The 18,952-nt window shown below is 43.2% G+C and overlaps 2 protein-coding genes across 2 annotated transcripts in view; both read left to right on the plus strand.

Moving 5' to 3' along the window:
• The window catches only part of LOC140913865 (cytosolic phospholipase A2 epsilon-like), a 62,663-nt gene extending 57,058 nt beyond the window's left edge, over nucleotides 1-5,605 (plus strand). The window contains exons 19-21 of the mRNA XM_073350676.1: nucleotides 140-306; nucleotides 2,635-2,821; nucleotides 4,842-5,605. Coding sequence (XP_073206777.1) covers nucleotides 140-306; nucleotides 2,635-2,821; nucleotides 4,842-5,074 — 587 coding nt within the window. The 3' untranslated portion in view covers nucleotides 5,075-5,605. The remainder of the gene's footprint in view (nucleotides 1-139; nucleotides 307-2,634; nucleotides 2,822-4,841) is intronic.
• Nucleotides 5,606-9,379: 3,774 nt separating this feature from the next.
• EHD4 (EH domain containing 4) overlaps nucleotides 9,380-18,952 on the plus strand; it is a 57,817-nt gene continuing 48,244 nt past the window's right edge. Inside the window, exon 1 of the mRNA XM_073348662.1 lies at nucleotides 9,380-9,632. Coding sequence (XP_073204763.1) covers nucleotides 9,403-9,632 — 230 coding nt within the window. The 5' untranslated portion in view covers nucleotides 9,380-9,402. The remainder of the gene's footprint in view (nucleotides 9,633-18,952) is intronic.

Raw genomic sequence — 18,952 nt, forward strand, 5'->3', positions numbered from 1 at the left:
TGTTGTACAAAACTGAGTCTGTGGTCAGAAAGGGAGCTGAATTCTCTTTCCACTCTCTAACTCTTTATTGTCCTCAGAGTAGTAGAACACCTACCCTTGCAGTGATGCACACTCTTGACAAGAAATATTTTTTTGGTAGACTGTGAGCTTGACTGTCACCCCAACCAGCTGACAGGAGCAGCAGATCACCTCGCTCTGTTAGATACTGCATTTGCCTTCGAAACCAGTTACCCACCGCTTATGAGGCCTGAGAGGAAAGTGGACCTCATCCTGCATTTCAACTACAGTTCAGGATCACAGATAGCGGTCAGACTTTTTGCCTTTTTCTTCAGTAATATCTCCCCTTTCAGCTGCCAGAATTGTTAACTCTCTATTTCCAAACACTTAAAGAGAAAGTTGTTTCTAACAGGAATAAACTCGTACTGCCAGTGGTGTGAATCCTTGTTTCAGAATCACTGGACTGTGTGCTCTGTATAAAAAAACACTACCTAGGCCCACACCCACAAAAGGACCCAGGTGTCTAACTCTGACTTTAGGCACCTAAGTCCAAAATGTAGGCAGCAATGAGAGCCTCAAAACCCCTGCTCAGCCACCACCTAACCCTGCAGGCACCTAAAACACCTACATTATTTCTGTAAAAGTCCCCTAGAAGCCTAAGTTTCTGCCACTGGGTATGTGCACTGCTGCCTCAGCTAGACAGCCGGACACCTATCTCATGTCCAAGCCTCAGTGGGATCCTCAAACCAGGAGAAACTATGGGTTGCTATAAGAAAAGGAGGACTTGTGGCACCTTAGAGACTAACAAATTTATTTGAGCATAAGCATTTGTGAGCTTTAGCTCACTTCATCGGATACATGCAGTGGAAAATACAGTGGGAAGATTTTATATATGCAGAGAACATGAAACAATGGGTGTTATCATACACACTGTAATGAGAGTGATCAGGTAAGGTGAGCTATTACCAGCAGGGCCCAAACTGGTAGGCATTCTCAAAGCATGTTTAACTTCAGTTGGAGGGTTGGGGGGGAGGCAGCCTCCCCTATATCCTTGAACCCAGTAGGAAACCCATTTTCAAATCCCTTCTCTACATTAGGCAGAGAGGGGAATTGAACTGGGGTCTCCCATATCCTGGATGAATGCCCTAACCATTGGGCTAAAAGTTAGAAGAGAGGCTGCTGCTTCTCTTCCTCCCAGCATTTTCACTAGGAGTTAGGCATGTGTTCCTGCCTTTCTGGCAAGGACTGGCTTAGTCGCCTGACTCCAGGAGAGGGTTCACAGCTTTGGATCCCAAGTAGAGAGAGGTTCCTCGCTCCAGCCTGGACTTAGATGCATAAACCTCAGAGAGCCAGGGCTTAGGAAAGAAAACCTTTCATCAGCCTCCACTATTGGCTTGTTTAGGTAGCCCCTCAACTAGCTTTTGTGGATCCCATTCTCAGGTGCCTATTTCTCCCCATTCATTGTACAGGAAACTTGTGTGCCAAACTGAGGGTTTGTGGGTTCCACTGGGTGACTAGGCACCTTAGTACTTATAGTAGAGATGGTGTGCAAGTTTCTGGATTGGGCAAAATTTTCTCTCACTTGTTCAACACGTATTATAGGTATGTTAACATATGGCAAAAATTATTCTGGTCACTTTGGGATTATCCCAATGTGAAAGATTTTAAACTTGACTCTTGAGGGGGTGGGTGGGGAGGGTGTACTTTGGCTAGTTTTGAAAAGAAATTCAGTTTAGAAATAATGAAGTTATAATCACTTGAAACTTACACATGCCACCACGTACATAAGGTGTGCACTTCCAGATTTAAATATGCTTTCACACACATTTTTATGTGTGGGAAACTGCACATTCAGTTAAATACATCTCTAACCATTTGAGTGTTTGATCCTTGTGGTCCTTTGCATTCAAATACATGCAAAGACCATTTGCATGTTTCACCAGATATGTAAATGCAATTACTTGTGTATCTCATCATGGGGATTGGACTTTCAAATAAAATCATTTGGTGCTTTTTTTAATCCCAGTGTTTGATCAGACATTCAAAGAACCCAAGGTGCCTTGCCATCTGAATAACTGTAGGTGTGGTTGAAGGAGTGCTTAAATGCATTATTTTTTCAAAATCTTGCTTTAAAAAATAGGAAGTTCACTACAAAAAGATAACTTACATTTGATGCAATGTTATACTGTGGTTGACTTTTTAGGGCTTGACTGTGTAACCATTACAGTGATGAGCTTCAATGGGAGTATACATGTGAGTGAGCACCACCCACATGAGTAAATCCTGCACAATTAGGTTCTTAACATGCAGTTTTTTTGTCACAAAAATCTTAACTCATCCACATAATAATATACCAACTTATGGTGCCTCATGGTCTGAAGGAATCCAGTGTGGTATACAAACTCAAAGTGATATGCAAATTATACAGAGGGATCACTTCACCAGCTCCTGAAATGCAGTCACAGCTCTGGCAGGAAGGGGGATGTGGGAACTATAGATCACAGTGGGCTAGACGCTACCACCCGTATTCGTGTTGCTTAGTGACTTACTCCACTCTTACGGAAGTCAATCTCTTAAATTAATCTTAGTCTTGTCATGAGCTTCTGATGTTTTGTTTTCCCTTCTGTGGTTACCCAGCCTTTGATAAAAGCCTCTAAGTACTTCGCAGAACAGGGAATCCCTTTCCCCAAAATTGTGCCAGGTGAAGAAGAAGCAAAAAGTCCAAAGGAGTGCTACATAGTTGGAGACAAAGAAGGCCCAGAAACACCTGTAGTGCTGCTTTTCCCACTTGTGAATGACACCTTTAGAAACTACAAAGCACCTGGTAAGTTAGCAGCAGCCAATCACTTTATTAAAGCCAGCATGATGAGCTTATCCATTCTGTGGATTTCCACTTTTAATTTCATTATAATGAACCTATATTGGTTGGATGCTTGTAAAAGACTTTGCTTTTAGACTCCTCACTATAGTACCAGGTATGTCTACATTTCAAAACACCTGTGGCTGGCCTATGCCACCTGATTTGGGCTTGCGGGGCTCAGGTTGCTGGGCTATAAAATTGCAGTATAGATGTTTGGGCTCGGGCATCTATACTGCAATTTCATAGCCCCAGAGCCTGAGACCAGCGATGACAGCTTGAGAAAATAGTTCTGAGGGGTTGTGAACAGTTTCTGTTTGCTTCACTGCGGGTTCTTGACTCTGAAACCTCAAATTGACTGTTTTAAATGTCAACCTTGTTAACTACTTGACTGCTGATCATTTCCACCTAATGTACTTATCTCACAATCTCAAACTGCCTCATAGGTGTCAAAAGCCTCAGCTGTTCCCTACCCAAGTTCTAAAACCTCCTGCTTCCCCCAGGACATCTTCTACAATACAAGTTATTCGTTATCCATACAAAAATCTACCCTACATTGAAAATGGAAAATTTGAGGGCATCAAATAATAAATTGAATTTGTTCATTTTGATATTAATGTGGGGGCTGCTGTACTGATCTATGAATCATTTTTGTATTAAAAATTAAAATCACCTCTGTTTCTTAAATGAAGCTGACATGGAATTTCCAGTTTGTCACATCAGAATGCCAAAGAAGCCAGGTGTCCTGCTACAGAGTTTAGATGTAGCTTGTCACAAAGTACATGAGGTCTAATGATTAATATCTTCTAATCACTTTCTCCTTTGTAATAAATTTGGTTCTGCCACTTATCTCTTAACACACCCTTCCTCTTTTTCCCCAATTCTTCTTTCTCTATGCTGACTGCCATCAAGGCACACGCCTCTCCTGATTTGGTAGTGGTTGTGCAACTTTTTCTAAGGTTTCAGAGTAACAGCCATGTTAGTCTGTCTTTGCAAAAGAAAAGGAGTACTTGTGGCACCTTAGAGACTAACCAATTTATTTGAGCATGAGCTTTCTTGAGCTACAGCTCACTTCATCGGATGCATACTGTGGAAACTGCAGAAGACATTATATACACAGAGACCATGAAACAATACCTCCTCCCACCCCATTCTCCTGCTGGTAATAGCTCATCCAAAGTGACCACTCTCCCTACAATGTGCATGATAATCAAGGTGGGCCATTTCCATCATGCACATTGTAGGGGAGAGTGGTCACTTTGGATGAGCTATTACCAGCAGGAGAGTGAGTTTGTGTGTGTGTGTGTGTGTGTGTGTGTTTTGCGGGGGGGGGGGGTGAGAAAACCTGGATTTGTGCTGGAAGTGGCCCACCTTGATTATCATACACATTGTAAGAGAGTGGTCACTTTGGATGGGCTATTACCAGCAGGAGAGTGAGTTTGGGGGGGGGGGGCGGAGGGTGAGAAAACCTGAATTTGTGCTGGAAATGGCCCAACTTGATTATCATACACATTGTAAGGAGAGTGATTGCTTTAGATAAGCTATTAGCAGCAGGAGAGTGGGGTGGGAGGAGGTATTGTTTCATGGTCTCTGTGTATATAATGTCTTCTGCAGTTTCCACAGTATGCATCCGATGAAGTGAGCTGTAGCTCACGAAAGCTTATGCTCAAATAAATTGGTTAGTCTCTAAGGTGCCACAAGTACTCCTTAACTTTTTCTAAGATCACTATGAATGGCTCCCATGTGCTGGCCTGTAGGAGGTCTCAGAGAATGATGCACTAGGCATCTAATTTCCACCAGTCCTGAGAGTGGTGATCGAGGCAGCACTGTAGTGAAGTAAGCTAAATATACTCATAAAACATCCTCACAGTAAGAAAATCTCACTGGAGAGAATCTCTGGTCTGTGACTGATTGTGTGCACATGGCTGATAAAGCCTAGGACTATAATCATGTCTCAATAATAAACCTAATTGCTATTTTCCTCTAGGTGTGAAACGTAGTCCCTCAGAGATGGCAGAAGGTGAAATTGATGTTGCCGATATCAATGGTTCATATAATATAAATAATCTGCGCTATTCAGAGGAAGATTTTGACAAGCTGGCAAAACTGAGTTACTACAATGTCCAGAATAATAAAGACTTGATTCTTCAGGCCTTGCGTATAGCTGTGGAACGGAAAAAACAACATAGAAATAGTCTCAAACCTCATACTCCTCTGTGATGATATATCTTTCTCTCCCATCATTGGGGAGGATCCCAGCATTCTACTGATTGTCCAGCATTATGGAATATGAAAAATATCCATCTGTTGATATTACTGAAGAAAAAAGGAACGGAAACAGAAAGTGATGGAAATCCAAAGAATGCTAAAAATGGCATTCAATCTATAATAGGAAAAACTAGTATCTCCCTGTCAGAAATGGGAATAAACATAAAGAGGAAAGCTCTTCCATAATTTATTCATGTGCTTCCCTTGTTAACACTCTCAGCAGTGTGGCCAAATACTGAATTGATGCTGAGGCTGAACTATGCTGTCACTTCTAGAAGTGAGCTGCCTCAACCTTGACTTGGAAAGATTGGCAAGGAAATATGAAGTAGCTTGCATTGTCATTGTTTGTGTTGTATCTATTCTGTCAATTAAGAGAGGACTTCCACGACCAGGACTGTCAGTCCAGAACTTTTAAAGAGAACAGAATCAATTTTTAAATAAAATAATTAACATACTAAGCTTTCTATACAAATATATATAAATATGAAGTAAAATTTTGCATAATAAAATGTGGTTTTGGATTCTGAGTGGTAATGAGATTTATTAAAAAAACAACGTCCTCTTCTATTAGCAGAACTATTAATGCAAATGATTGATTCTGTATTCACAACCAGCAAAGGGTCTGGCGTAGAGATGATGCAAGCACCAGAGTTCAGCATTGGAACTGAATGTGAACTTTCCTAGTGTTTTAGACAGTTTGAATTTGGGATTCCAGTTTAGGTTCATCTTGAGTAAGACAATCCCACACACACACATTTCCTAAGGAGAAATTAATTTTGTAGAAACATAGCAGAGGTTTAGTTTTTAAGTCTGTTATTGTGCCTACAAACTTGATTTTAATTTAACAAACTTTTTGGGTGTGGGAACATCCTTAATTATTTTTTAAAACAGTCCTAAATTCTGTTGCAAAGGCTCCCTGTTCCTACAAACCCTACCAGTCCTACAAGAGAGGAAGCCCAATCCAGCAGACTTTAGGAGGTTCAGTGGTGAGTGGGGAATGGTTCCTTGGTCTGCTTGCTCACCCCAGTGCTAACCCAACATTCTGTGAAGGGAAGTCCTGATGCTACAGACTTCCCATGGTCTGCAAAAAGGAAGTCTGTCTTCTGCAAATTATGTTGGTCCTCAGAATCAGGGCTCTCACCCAAGGAGGGGATAACTGTGTCACTCTTCCTTTTGGCTTCATAGTGCCGGAAGGACTAGAATTCTACTGAGTGCAGGAAAGGGGGATGGGAAATGTGGCTAGGCAGGAAGCTTGATGAGCAGAACCAAGAGAAGAACCACTTCCCTAACCTTCCTGCTGCTTTTTAGACCCCATGAAGGGCTTACAGGGAGTGATAAGCTCCTTTCCCACATCTTGTGCAACTCCCTGAGTAACATTTTTTATGAGACACCAAGTAATAGTTTCCCTCTCAGGGACTCTGTGAATTTTAGAGGGGGTAACAAAATAAAACTTTATACTGGAAATCAGTTGCAACCTTAACTAAGGAGCATGTTAATGAAGTTTAATAGACATAAAAATGGAACCTCTTGAAGGCTACACACAGAGGTATCATACATGAGTAAGAAAACTCAGAACTATGTAAAAATGTGCTGATACAGTGCATGGTTAAAAGATGTGACTATCTCAGACTTCAGTAACATAAAGCATGATTCTGCAGACCCTTTTTCCCACATGTAATATCACTAACTTTGCCAGGATTATGTGCAGGCGCACGCCCTCTGCAGAAGGAATCTTCCTATGGTTGGGTCCACTGATAGACAACACAAAGCAGCCTGAATGTATCGGCAAATTGGCCCTGTGGTGTGTATGTGAGAGGTTGCCTTCTATTGGTTTGTTGCAACTTAGAAGCACCATAAAGTTATTTTTATAGCTGCTATCTAGTGAGTTCTCAAGTAATACACAGATGTTGGCTAGAAGAAGTAATAGTGACTACAATATGTTGACGTTCAACACCTTTGATGAGCAGTCATCAGAAATAAGAAACATGAAACCAAACTTAAGAAAGGGGAAACAAAACTTAAGAAATGGTATTTCCAAAAAAATGAGGAAGCCAATCAAAAAGACCCTAAAGCAAAACTGAAGGACTTTAAAATACTTAGACTCAGCATGAAGGTTTCTTAAATACACCACAACAGAGTTACAAATGGCTTGCATAGGCTTAAACAAAACATGAAGCAGAAATGCAACCAAAACCAGAATGGTTAAAATACAAGAGGTTATTTGAGCCCAACAGCTATTCTTTGAGGGGAAGGGAGAGGAGAGGGAATCCAGTCCTACTGAAGCCAAAAAATGAGTGCATAAAATGTGGTATTCAATAAGCAAGATGGAAAGTAGGAGGTCTAACAGGGATGTTGAAAAATAAATACCCACCAAATCTTGTTTGTAGCTATGTTGGACTACCAAGCAGTAATTAAGGAGGAGAAGGATGTTGCAGAGAAGTTTAATGACTTTGTATCAGCCTTCACCATGGAGGACATGCCCTCTAAAGCCAAATATGGACTTAGCTTCAGCAAGGTCTTGCCCATTCACCTGCATCCACCCCAAAGTTTTATATTCTAGATAGGCAGCAAGCCTATTTATTTATTTATTCCTTTTAGCTGATAAGTCTCCGTTCAATGCATTGAGATTTTTAAAAGCAATTAGGGAATTTAGGCACACATCTTCCATTAAAATATATTTTAAAATTAATGGAATGTGTCTAAATCGTATAGGTTGCTTTGAAAATCTCAGTGCATTGGACAGAGAGTTATCAGGTAAAAGGGATAAATAATAAGAAATGATCACTTTAAACTACACATATAATGTGATCACCTACATCTATTATACCAGTTCCACTGAAAAATGTCAATGTTAATACGGTATGAAATTTAGCTGTCTCTAGAAAGGAAGAAGATGCTCAGTCTGGGCTAGCTTGGCTTCAGTGAAACACATTACATTAGGTACAGACTTCTCAGATGATAATGGATGGCTATATCTGCTGTATCTAGAAGATAAACTTTTGGGAATTTAAGAGGAAAAATGGACAAAACTTTACTGGTCCAGGTCCATAGCTGGATACCAGGGACCAGATTTTTATAGTGGAATAGGAGGAACACATCGTTTGTGACCACAACTTTGATGGATCTGGTGAGACCCAGGTACCAGATCTGTGTTGCTTTTGCACTGGATTGTGCTGAAGTCTGAAGTTTTTCTGGTCAAGTAGGAGTGGCAACATGTGTAGTTTATTTGGGATCAAAAATTGATAGGAGCTAGCAATTTCTAGGTGGTGGATGTGTGTGTGTCTCTTTACCCTGCTATTGAGGAGAGATACACAGGGGTCTGGATTTTTACAAGTAGAGCCAGCTGCCCTTCTTCTCTATTTAACTGGTAGAAGTTTGGTATGAAGAAAGGAGGATGAGGGTGCTGACCGTTTTGTGGTGTTGCTCTGCCAGTTTCAACAGTGTTGGGCTAAAAGCTGGTGCAGTTTTTCTCTATTCAGACAGTAGAATTGGGGGAAATGAGGATAAAGAATTACCAAAATCAATCATGCTCTGGGGACCAGATACAAGTTTTTATAGTATTATTGGGCTAAAGTGCACCAGAATCCAGATTATTCCAGTGAAGTAGGAGGGGTGATGTTTGTTTTCTATTCAGGTTGCATAATTTGGAGCTTGGGCCGCAATTTGCGAGATCCATGTGGATCCAGGTGCTGGTTGTGGATTTTTGTAGATCTCCTGCAAGGATGCATTGGGGTCTAGGATTTTTTTTCCCCCAGTAGGATCGGCTAGATTTGTCCATTCATGCCACAGAATTTGGGACTAAGGCCCTAAATCTGATGGGTCTGGCAGGGTTCAGGTGCTAGATCTCAATGTCTGCGGCGGCTACGTGCCGGGAGACAGTCCAGGCCCACAATTTTTTGGCACAGTAGCGGAGCATAGACGGGGGAAGGCCTTAGCGGCGGGACTCAGCAGGGCGCGGGCACCAGGGGACGCCGGTGCCGGCTCTGGGGCTCCGTGTGGCTTCGTGCTCTGGGAACGTGCGGGGATGGGGCAGCGGTGACTCCACTTGATCGGCGTTGACGGGACACTCTGGGGACCTGGCGCCCCAAATCCCCCGGCCGAGGGTCACTCCGGCTTTTCCCAGCGGTGCGGGGCGAGAGGGTTGGGCCAGGCCGGGCAGGCTCCCAGTCCCGGGGGGCGGTGCTCGGGCCGGGCCCAGGGGGGAGGGGCCGGTGGGGCGCTGCCGGCCGCCAGTCAGTCAGTCAGTCAGTCAGGGCGGCGCTGCGGGCGGCGAGGTCGGGATGTTCAGCTGGATGGGGAAGCAGGCGGGCGGGGGCGAGCGGGCCGGCGACCCGGTGCAGACGGTGACCGGGGGGCTGAAGCAGCTGTACACGCGGCGGCTGCAGCCGCTCGAGGACTATTACCGCTTCCAGGACTTCCACTCGCCCGCGCTGGAGGAGGCCGACTTCGACAACAAGCCCATGGTGCTGCTGGTGGGGCAGTACAGCACGGGCAAGACCACCTTCATCCGGTAAATACCCCCCCGCCCCCCATTGCCAGCCTGCCTCCCCCCCCCCGGGAAATACCGCCCCATTGCCAGCCTGCCTGCCTTCCGCCCCCCCGGGAAAATACCGCCCCATTGCCAGCCTGCCTGCCTTCCGCCCCCCCGGGAAATACCGCCCCATTGCCAGCCTGCCTGCCTTCCGCCCCCCCGGGAAATACCGCCCCATTGCCAGCCTGCCTGCCTTCCGCCCCCCCGGGAAATACCGCCCCATTGCCAGCCTGCCTGCCTCCCGCCTTCACTCGGTAAATCCCCCCCGCCGCCGTTCCTCCCTCCGGTAAATACTGCCTCATTGCCTGCCTGCCTTCCTTCCGCCTTCACTTGGTAAATACCCCCCCCACTGCCCATCCTTCCTTTCTCCCTCCCTCCAGTAAATACCGCCCTATTGCGAGCCTGCCTGCCTTCCTTCCTCCCGCCTTCATCCAGTAAATACGCCCCCACTGCCCACCTTCAGTTGGTAAATACCCCCCTGCCGCCCTTCCTTCCTCCCTCCCTCTCTCCGGTAAATACCACCCCATTGCCGGCCTGACTTCCTCCCGCCTTCATCTGGTAAAGACCCCCCTCCAGTGTTCGTCTTCATCCGGCAAATACCCCCGGCCCCCCGCCACTGCCCACCTAAGTGAAAATTCCTTGCCTCAGTCCAGTAGCGGTCCCTTGATACACCCCTTCATTTATAAATAACCCCATTGAGGGTAAATGTCCCCTTTCCTTCCTCATTTGGTAAATATCCCCCACAGGGGTAAATACCTTCCACTGTATACCCACGGGAACAACATAGACACATAGCCCACCACCAGTGTAGTTGCCCCCTGTGCCTGAGCTTCATGCTGTAAAGACTTCAGCATCTGGGTTAAATACCTCCTTGGCCCTCCTGCCAGCACACAGTTTCATACAGTAAATGCCCCCTAACTACCTACTCTTGCATGCACTGTGGTCATGCCCCCTGTCACTTTCCTTTCATACAGTATCTATTTCACACCTACACTGAATGATTGGTTCCCTGCCTCTTCATCTTCATATGATAAATACTCCTCACCCTGTCATTTCCACCCTCACCTGGTAAATACCGCGTTGGCCCTGCTGCCTATCTGTTAAATAATCCTCCATCTGCCCCCTGCACTTGGATAAAAATACCCTTTCATGTGGTATTTTTCATGTGGGTGAACAAACCTACCATTTTCATACAGTAACACACTTATTATCCTTGAACAGTAACACACCTCTAGAGTAAATGCGGGGTGGAAAGTTGAGAGGCCTGTCACTCAAATGAAGACAATAACCTTGATGGCTGACGCAGAACAAGCTCCAAGATGTGGCTTGTGTTATCATGAAAGGGCAAGTGAAAACATCTCCACTGGGTGGACAGGTGGAACAAGTTTGCTTGGATGGGGGCAGGGCTGAAAAATGTGGAGTATGTAGAAAAGTGCATACACATGGTTTGAAAGTACTTTAAAAGAAAATAAAAACGTAACATGTATTAACTACCTGTTCCATCTTAAAGCCACAAAGCAAGTAGCATTGGTGTATTGAGTGAGGCAGGACCTTTTGTCTGTTGACATGCAAATTAACTAATCAGTCTAAACCAGGGGTAGGCAAACTTTTGGCCCGAGGGCCACATCTAGGTGGGGAAATTGTATGTAGGGCCCTGAATGTAGGGCTGGGGCAGGGGGTTGGGGTGTGGGAGGGAATGTGGCGTGTGGGAGGGGGTGCGGTGTGCAGGAAGGGGCTCAAGACAAGCGGTGTGGGGTGTAGGAGGGGTGTGGCAGGGGGTTGGAGTGCAGGGGGGGTACGGAGTGCGGGAGGGGGCTCAAGGCAGGGGGTTGGGGTGCAGGAGGTGTTCAGGGTGCGGGCTCCGGCCTGGTGCCGCTTACCTCGAGCGGCTCCGGGGTGGCAGTGGTGCGCGGGGCTAAGGCAGGCTTCCTGCCTGCCTTGGCCCCACGCTGCTCCCAGAAGTGGCCAGAATGTCCGGCAATGGCTCCTGAGGGTGGAGTGGGGCAGGCAGTTCTGCTGCACACTGCCCTTGCTTGTGGGTACCACCTCTGAAGCTCCCATGGGCTGCGGTTCCCCATTCCTGGCCAATGGGAGCTGCGGGGGGCAGTGCCTCCAGGCGAGGGCAGCGCACGGAGCCCTCTGCCCCCCCCCCCCTTCACCTCCCCAGGGGCTGCAGGGATGTAGTGCCGGCCTTAGCCCCACTGTGCCAAGGGGCTGGCAATCCCACGGGCCGGATTGAAAAACCTGACTGGCTGGATCCAGCCTGCTGGCCATAGTTTGCCCTCCCCTGGTAAGCCTTCTGTTGTGTTATCACTGTATTGGAGAGTAAAGCTTTTCTAAATGTCTGCAAAATATTATATTTAAATTTGATGTACATTTCTGAATTTTTACAGCACTCTGTCGTTTTGTTTTTGCCTTCCTGTTTGAGGACGCTGTCTCATGGTTTTTTGTACTGATGGGAAGGAATATGTGTTGTTTTCCATTTACTGTAATGTTTTTCTAGTTTGTTTCAATAGACAGTAGTTACTGAGAGTTAATATAGTGTGCATCAGCAGTCAAGTGTAAAAAACCTAAAAGCTGTTCAGCCCATAGTGCTAGTTTTGGTGTTGCATTCACATGCAAGATCCAGATTTGCGAGTGACTCTGGAACTTCTGTTTCTGTGGCCGATAGATTTCAGACCCCTCAGAAAGGTAGCACATGTACATTAAGTTGTACGTAGGCATATGCCACTCTGCTCTTTCTTGAGTTTAGTATAAGTAAGATTGCACCTGGGTAGGAGGTAAGATCTTTTAGAAGTGGTAGTTTTATGAAATATAGTTCTGTGGAGATAGCGAACTTCGAAGGAAATGGGACCCAACAATTCTATATCAGTGATCACTATGATGTCTTGCTCAGGACACCCAGAACTCTGAGCAACTGTGTTACACCTCTGCCTTAGCAAGAGTGAGAGCTTTGCCACTGCTAAGCTGTTTGTCAGTTTCCTGACACACCAGCCTGTCTGTCTTTCCAACAAACTCATCAAAACTCTACCAGTGTAAACTTTCAGGAAGCAATCAGTGAAGCCCAGTTCCTGACTTCTCCGGAGACATCTCCCTGCAGTGTCCAGTCCCTCTGACTGGACAGTCTCAGAAATTGTTCGGTGTCTCCAAAGAGAGAGTGCACACATCAGACTGTAGGTTAGCTGAAAACTCACCCTTCACTTTCATACACGGTACTGAGATAGTTTTGTAATAAAACAAGAATAAGTTTATTAACAAAGAAGAGAGATTTTATTGACAATAAACAAGAGAAAAAGAGATAGATATGGTTGCAAATAAAACAACACATTTTCTTGTGACTAAAACTTAATCTTAGCGATCTTTGCCTAAGCGGTTTTCTTACATCAAGTTGTCAGCATCTCCCCAGGCTAAGAGAATGCAACTTTCACATGCTCACAAGGTGCTGTCCCCTAAGTGATGGGTAACTAAAATATCTTTTTGCTCCCCTTTTATTACTCAGAGTCCATTGTCTCTGCCTCAAGAACCAGGAAGACTTCCTGGGGTGCAGATTCTGTCCCATGCTGTGATGGTTCAGTGGTCTTCTCCCTTGCTCATTTAGCTTGATGGCTTTGTTTACATTATATGTAAATGTACTTCCATTGTCCTCTGCCTGTAACCAAGTTGGTCAGACATATATAATTATATATATTGCAATATATATGTGTAGAGAGAGAGTATATAATCTGTACATATATCACACAATGGCTTTCAGGACTAGTGTGTCACCAGTACACCTTTGAGATATATATATGACCATACCAAATTCACAGTCCATTTTGGTCAATTTCACAGTCATAGGATTTTAAAAATTGTAAATTTCATGATTTCAGCTATTTAAATCTGAAATTTCATGGTGTTGTAATTGTAGGGGACCTGACCCAAAAAGGAGTTGTGGAGGGGGGGGGGGGTCGCAAAGATTATTGTGGGGATGCTGCTACCCTTACTTCTGCGCTGCTGCTGCTGGCAGTGGTGCTGTCTTCAGAGCTGGGCAGCTGGAGAGCGGCATCTGCTGACCAGGAGCCCAGCTCTGAAGGCAGCACCACTGCCAGCAGCAGCGCAGAAGTAAGAATGGCATGGTATGGTGTTGCCACCCTTACTTCTGCATTGCTGCCTGCAGAGCTGGGCCTTCAGTCAGCTGCTGCCACTCTCCAACTGCCCAGCGTTGAAGGCAGCAATGCAGAAGTAAGGGTGGCATGGTATGGTATTGCCACCCTTACTTTTGTGCTGCTGCTGGTGTGGTGCCGCCTTCAGAGCTGGGTGCCCAGCCAACAGCCTCCGCTCTCCATCCACCAGCTGCCACTCTCCGGACACCCAGCTCTGAAGGCAGCGCAGAACTAAAGGTGGCAATACTGTGGCCCCCCTAAAATAACCTTGTGACCCCCCCTGAAAGTCCCTTTTTGGTCAGGACCCCCAATTTGAGAAACTCTGGTCTCCCCCATGAAATCTGTGTAGTATAATGTAAAAGCACCCAAAAGACCAGATTTCACGGGAGACCAGATTTCACAGTCCATGACATGTTTTTCATGGCCATGAATTTGGTAGGGCTCTAGATCAGTGGTTCCCAAACTGGGGTTCACAAAATGTTACAGGGGGTTCTTGGGGAAAAATTTCCTAATGGCGGACTGAGCTGTCCATAGGGACCCCGGGCAGTACGGGGCCGGCAGGCCCTTAGGGACTTCCAAGAGCTCAGCAGATCAAAGCAAGCATATCTATCACACTGAGGAGATTTAAACTTCAAGACTCCTTATACGAAATAGAAAGGGAGGTGGATTTTTTTTTTTTTTTTTTGGTGTTTTTAAAACTAAATAGGCTGCTGGTGTTGTTTTTAAATTATTATGAAGAACAAATTTAAGCTTTGTTTGTTTGCCTGGACTGCTCAAGACCTGAATGCTTGTGTAGGAGGAACTCTTTGAGTTGGCTTCTTAAATACCTTCATGTTGTTTCACATCTGATACTTCTTGATGAAACATAGGAGCCAGAGGTGCTGTTATACCAATAAATTAAATAATAAATTAAAGGGGAAAAGGCAAAATACCACATTTATTGTGAATACAGAAAGAATCATAGTAAGCAGTTAGTTATAGTTATAACATTCCATTCAATCTCATATTTATTCATACATTCATTCATACACACACACACACAAAGGTTCTGCGAGGTTGTTATCATAGTTACCAGCCTTAGAGTTGCTCATGCCAAGCCACTGACCAGGTGGCCTGGACATGAGGAGGGAGCAGGGCCTTGTCAGATGCTCATCTGATGCTCCTGGAAGTTGGTTTTCAGAATCAGACCCCCAAAGTTCTCACTGTCTAGAGTCCATTTTTATAGGAATTTCTTCCTATGCCAGTCTATGGGAATTGCTTCATAATGCAGATAGCACATTCCTGACGGCTCTGTGCTGCTAGATGTTATCTTGTTCTTTGGTTCTCCCATTCTTGAGGCTGTTGGGTGGATTCCAGTCTGCCCTCCGGGGGTTCTCTGGTTATTTCCACTTGATGCCTTCTTCAGCCGATGGACACTGGATTCTGAGGCTGGCACCTCCCTGATCATTCAGTTATTATCCACACCAAGCATCCATCCACATACATCCTCTATCTCTATTTTAATCACAATTGTTAATACAGCAAAAGGGCGGGGAGTCTCTGGGTGCTGTTTCTGTTTTTACAGAGTATTGCTTTGAGTCTCTCTCTCTGTGAATTGCTTTGAGAACAGACTCTGTCTTAGAATGTACTAACGCAATTAGCAGCTTGCAAGTTTCACACATAGAGGGAGAGAAACAGTACCAAAAAGCAAGAAACCTCTTAATTAGTAATACCCTGGAATTTAAACTATGGGGAATCAAACTCATTTGTGATTTTAATACAGAACTTCTTTAATATGATCCAACAGTGCCAGTATGGGGGGGCGATGAGGGTCACGTGCTGCCCTTGTGTCGGCGCCACACCCCCTCCCACCGGATCCCTCCCCTTTTTCTCCAGCAGTGCCCCCCCACCCCCCCCAGGGTGCGCGGGGGCTTTGACCCCGCACCCCTTTTTTCTACTGGTGCCTCTGATAAAAGCCTTGTCTTATAACAGGCTTAATCAAAAGTCATACAAGCTACAAAAGTGAGATCTTGGAAGAGTGTTGCCATTTTCATAATGTAATAAAAATACTGTAATGATAAATAAAAATTAATAAATAGTGAATGTAATAAGCATGTCCTAAAAACAAATTTTATATTTCTAAGATCACTGCTTTTATAATTTATGCTGAGGTAAGGGAGAAAATCCCTGGAAATATTCATTTTTAGGAGGGGGTTCACAAGACTTGACATTTTAGTGAAAGAGGTTCACGGGTTGTTAAAGTTTGGGAACCACTATATTATGGCAACAATGTGCTGGGGCAATGAGTTTGTCAGGCCTGATGTAAGTTACACTATGTGTGAGCTCTCTGCCTCTTGGCCTTGAAGGGCTTGTGGGTCACAATCACCTTAAAGATATTAAACTTTTTGTGAGCTGCCCTGTATAAGACATAGTACTATTTACAATTAAATATTCTCGCAATGACTTTTTTAAAAAATGTGGGCTAGGTTCAGCATTTTTCCTGTTGCCTTTCCTGTCGTTCCTGTTTCTCCTGTTACTTCAAACACTTGTTTGGTAATTACTTTACAATTATGTACAGGGCATGACCTTGCAAATACGTACCCGAGCATGAAAATGTCTGCATTTCCCCACATGTTAATTATACAAAGTTGCTAGTGTTTTTTGCATTCTTCATAAATTGCACTGAAAATTTGCTTTTTTCAAGTACAGTAACTTAAAACTGTCCAAGGAACATTGTAGAGGTGAGGATCAAATTTTAATCTGCTTTTTATATCTGCAAGGTTCATGAAAGTCCTGCTTTAAATTCTACAAAACTTTTTTTCTTATTCTCTCAGTATCAACAGATTATAATTTACTTGCAACCCTACAATAACAAACTATGTTTTTTCTCTTTTAACATAGGCCAAGATCCTACAGACACTTATACCCATATTTATCCCTACTCATCCGAACAGTTCAACTGTCTTCAAATATTTAAATAGCAAGTCAGTTTTCTCTTCTCTTATTTACAGCTACCCACTGGAAGCTTGAAACTGAATTTGGTTTCTTTAGTGATTATTGCTTCCACCCAGCAAACTCTTATATACAGTTTAATTTTACTCAGCTGAATAAATTGAGTGTATGCATAAGTGTTTGCAGAATTAAGAATTAGGACATAATTAGGTAAGGAAACCAAATTCATCTTTGGGCTCCCAAAGGGTAGGTGCAGATAAGAGAAGTGGAAAAGTTATTTGTATTTTAAGGCTATTTGTGAAAAATAGTTTATTGTCCAAACATTGCTCTGTGCTCACATAAACTTTTTTTTTTTTTTTAAGTTAAAATCTGCTTTGTGGGTTTGGAGTCTGTGTAATATATTTCCAAATCAATGTATTACTTGACTTAAGGGCAAATTTAAGTTAGAGCAAATATTTCATGGATCTTCAGGTTTTCTGTACTCTTTGTTTTGAATTCAAGGGATAGTTTTGGAAAATAAACATAAAGTTTTAACATTCCAATATTCCTTGCAGGGCTTTTAAAAAAAATATTTTTGGTGCCACCTTCTTGTATGTTATGTGCTTTTAGCTTAACTCTATTCCCTACAATGTTTAGTAATGTAGTTAACTGCTGTGAGTGTAGAGCTTGGGCAGAGAGAAGGGAAAAATATTATTTTATTATAAATAAATAATGGCTGGTAAATTTTTTCTTCCAGCTGGTTTTTCACAAGTAAACTTTGATTTACACCTGAAGTCATAAATCCATACTGTTCCTGCTTTCTTCTGCATTTAATGCTCTGCTTCCTCAAGAAGGATTGAGATTTAAAAGGTGGAGAACCACTTTACCCCAGAAAAATACTACTTATGCAGTCTTTTCTACTGAGTCAGCAAAACACTTAACTTTTAAATATGTGAGTAGTCCCACTGAAGACACTTGCTTAAAGTAGCACATGCCTATATGTTTTGCCTGATTGGGAGCTTAATGAATGAAGGAAGTAGGTAAGGATCATATGAGTGCTGGTTGTTGTGACTTAGTGTTAGATTCATGTCATATGCAAAAGTTTTGGTTTTAGTCAACCTGAATGCAATTTTTTGCATTGTTTACAGTCAGTATATAGTCACTTTTAAATTTAGACATAGACAAATATGTAAAGTTATGGTTCCAGGTGCTATTTTCCCCCTCCCCTTACAAACTCCCCAAACACTAACTCCTCAACACCAAGCCTATACCGAATGAAAGTAGATAAAGGAATGCTGTCAAGATTTCAAACAATTTGAACAAATCTCTACATGTTTCTAATAACACTTCAGCTGCACCCTTGATACTGTTGACGCATTTTGCACTTAGTGCAAATGACCAGTTTAGTTTTATTATCCTATCTGGTTATTGTGTAGTAGTACAGTATTGATTGTTTGAGCATTTGATACTGCCAGAGAATGTCTAAAGAAGTATATAATTTAAAAAACAAACCAAACAAAATGTATTTTTAATTCAAATAATAAATCCAGCAAAAATTCCTATTCATCATCCTCCCCCTGTTTTGTTTTTTAGGAAAAACTATCTTTATTTTAGGTTTAAACTGTGTAACAGCATACCCTTAATCCTTCTATTAGTCTCTCAGTTTGTCATGGTTACTATAAAGAAGGAAGGAACTACTGTGCATTCAGTACCTTTTCTCAAGAGTATGCAAAACAATTTTTGTTTTTGAAGGTGGAGGGAAATAGGGACAATTGACAATTTGTTATATCAAACAGGAACTAGCCCTTATGCTTTTGTAGTCAGCTGTGGTGTTTATTTTTTTTTCCTATTTAATGATCAAATAAATTTCTACCCTATTCTAAAATCTTGTTGCATCGAGTTTCATTTTGATATCAATGTTAGGTTTAAGCATTCTTATACTACTAAATAGATGTATTTTAAAACTAGAAGGGTCTGACTTTTTTTAAAACTAATCAAAGCAAGGAAATTCAGAATTAAAGCTAAAAGAAAAGGAGGACTTGTGGCACCTTAAAGCTGTTTCTCTCCTTAGTCTGCCAAGTTGAGCTTTGTTAATACATTCAGTATTAAGCAAATGGTGCAATGGTACACTGAACTTTTTTTGTTCCCCATAGCCAGTGTCAAGAATTGAGGCAAGATTTTAAACATTTTTTTCAAAGTTACACTTTCAAAATGTGGGAGCATATAAAATCTCGGGTTTGCAAAGGG

This window comes from Lepidochelys kempii, chromosome 6 (genome assembly GCF_965140265.1).
Source record: "Lepidochelys kempii isolate rLepKem1 chromosome 6, rLepKem1.hap2, whole genome shotgun sequence".
Lineage (NCBI taxonomy): Eukaryota > Metazoa > Chordata > Testudines > Cheloniidae > Lepidochelys > Lepidochelys kempii.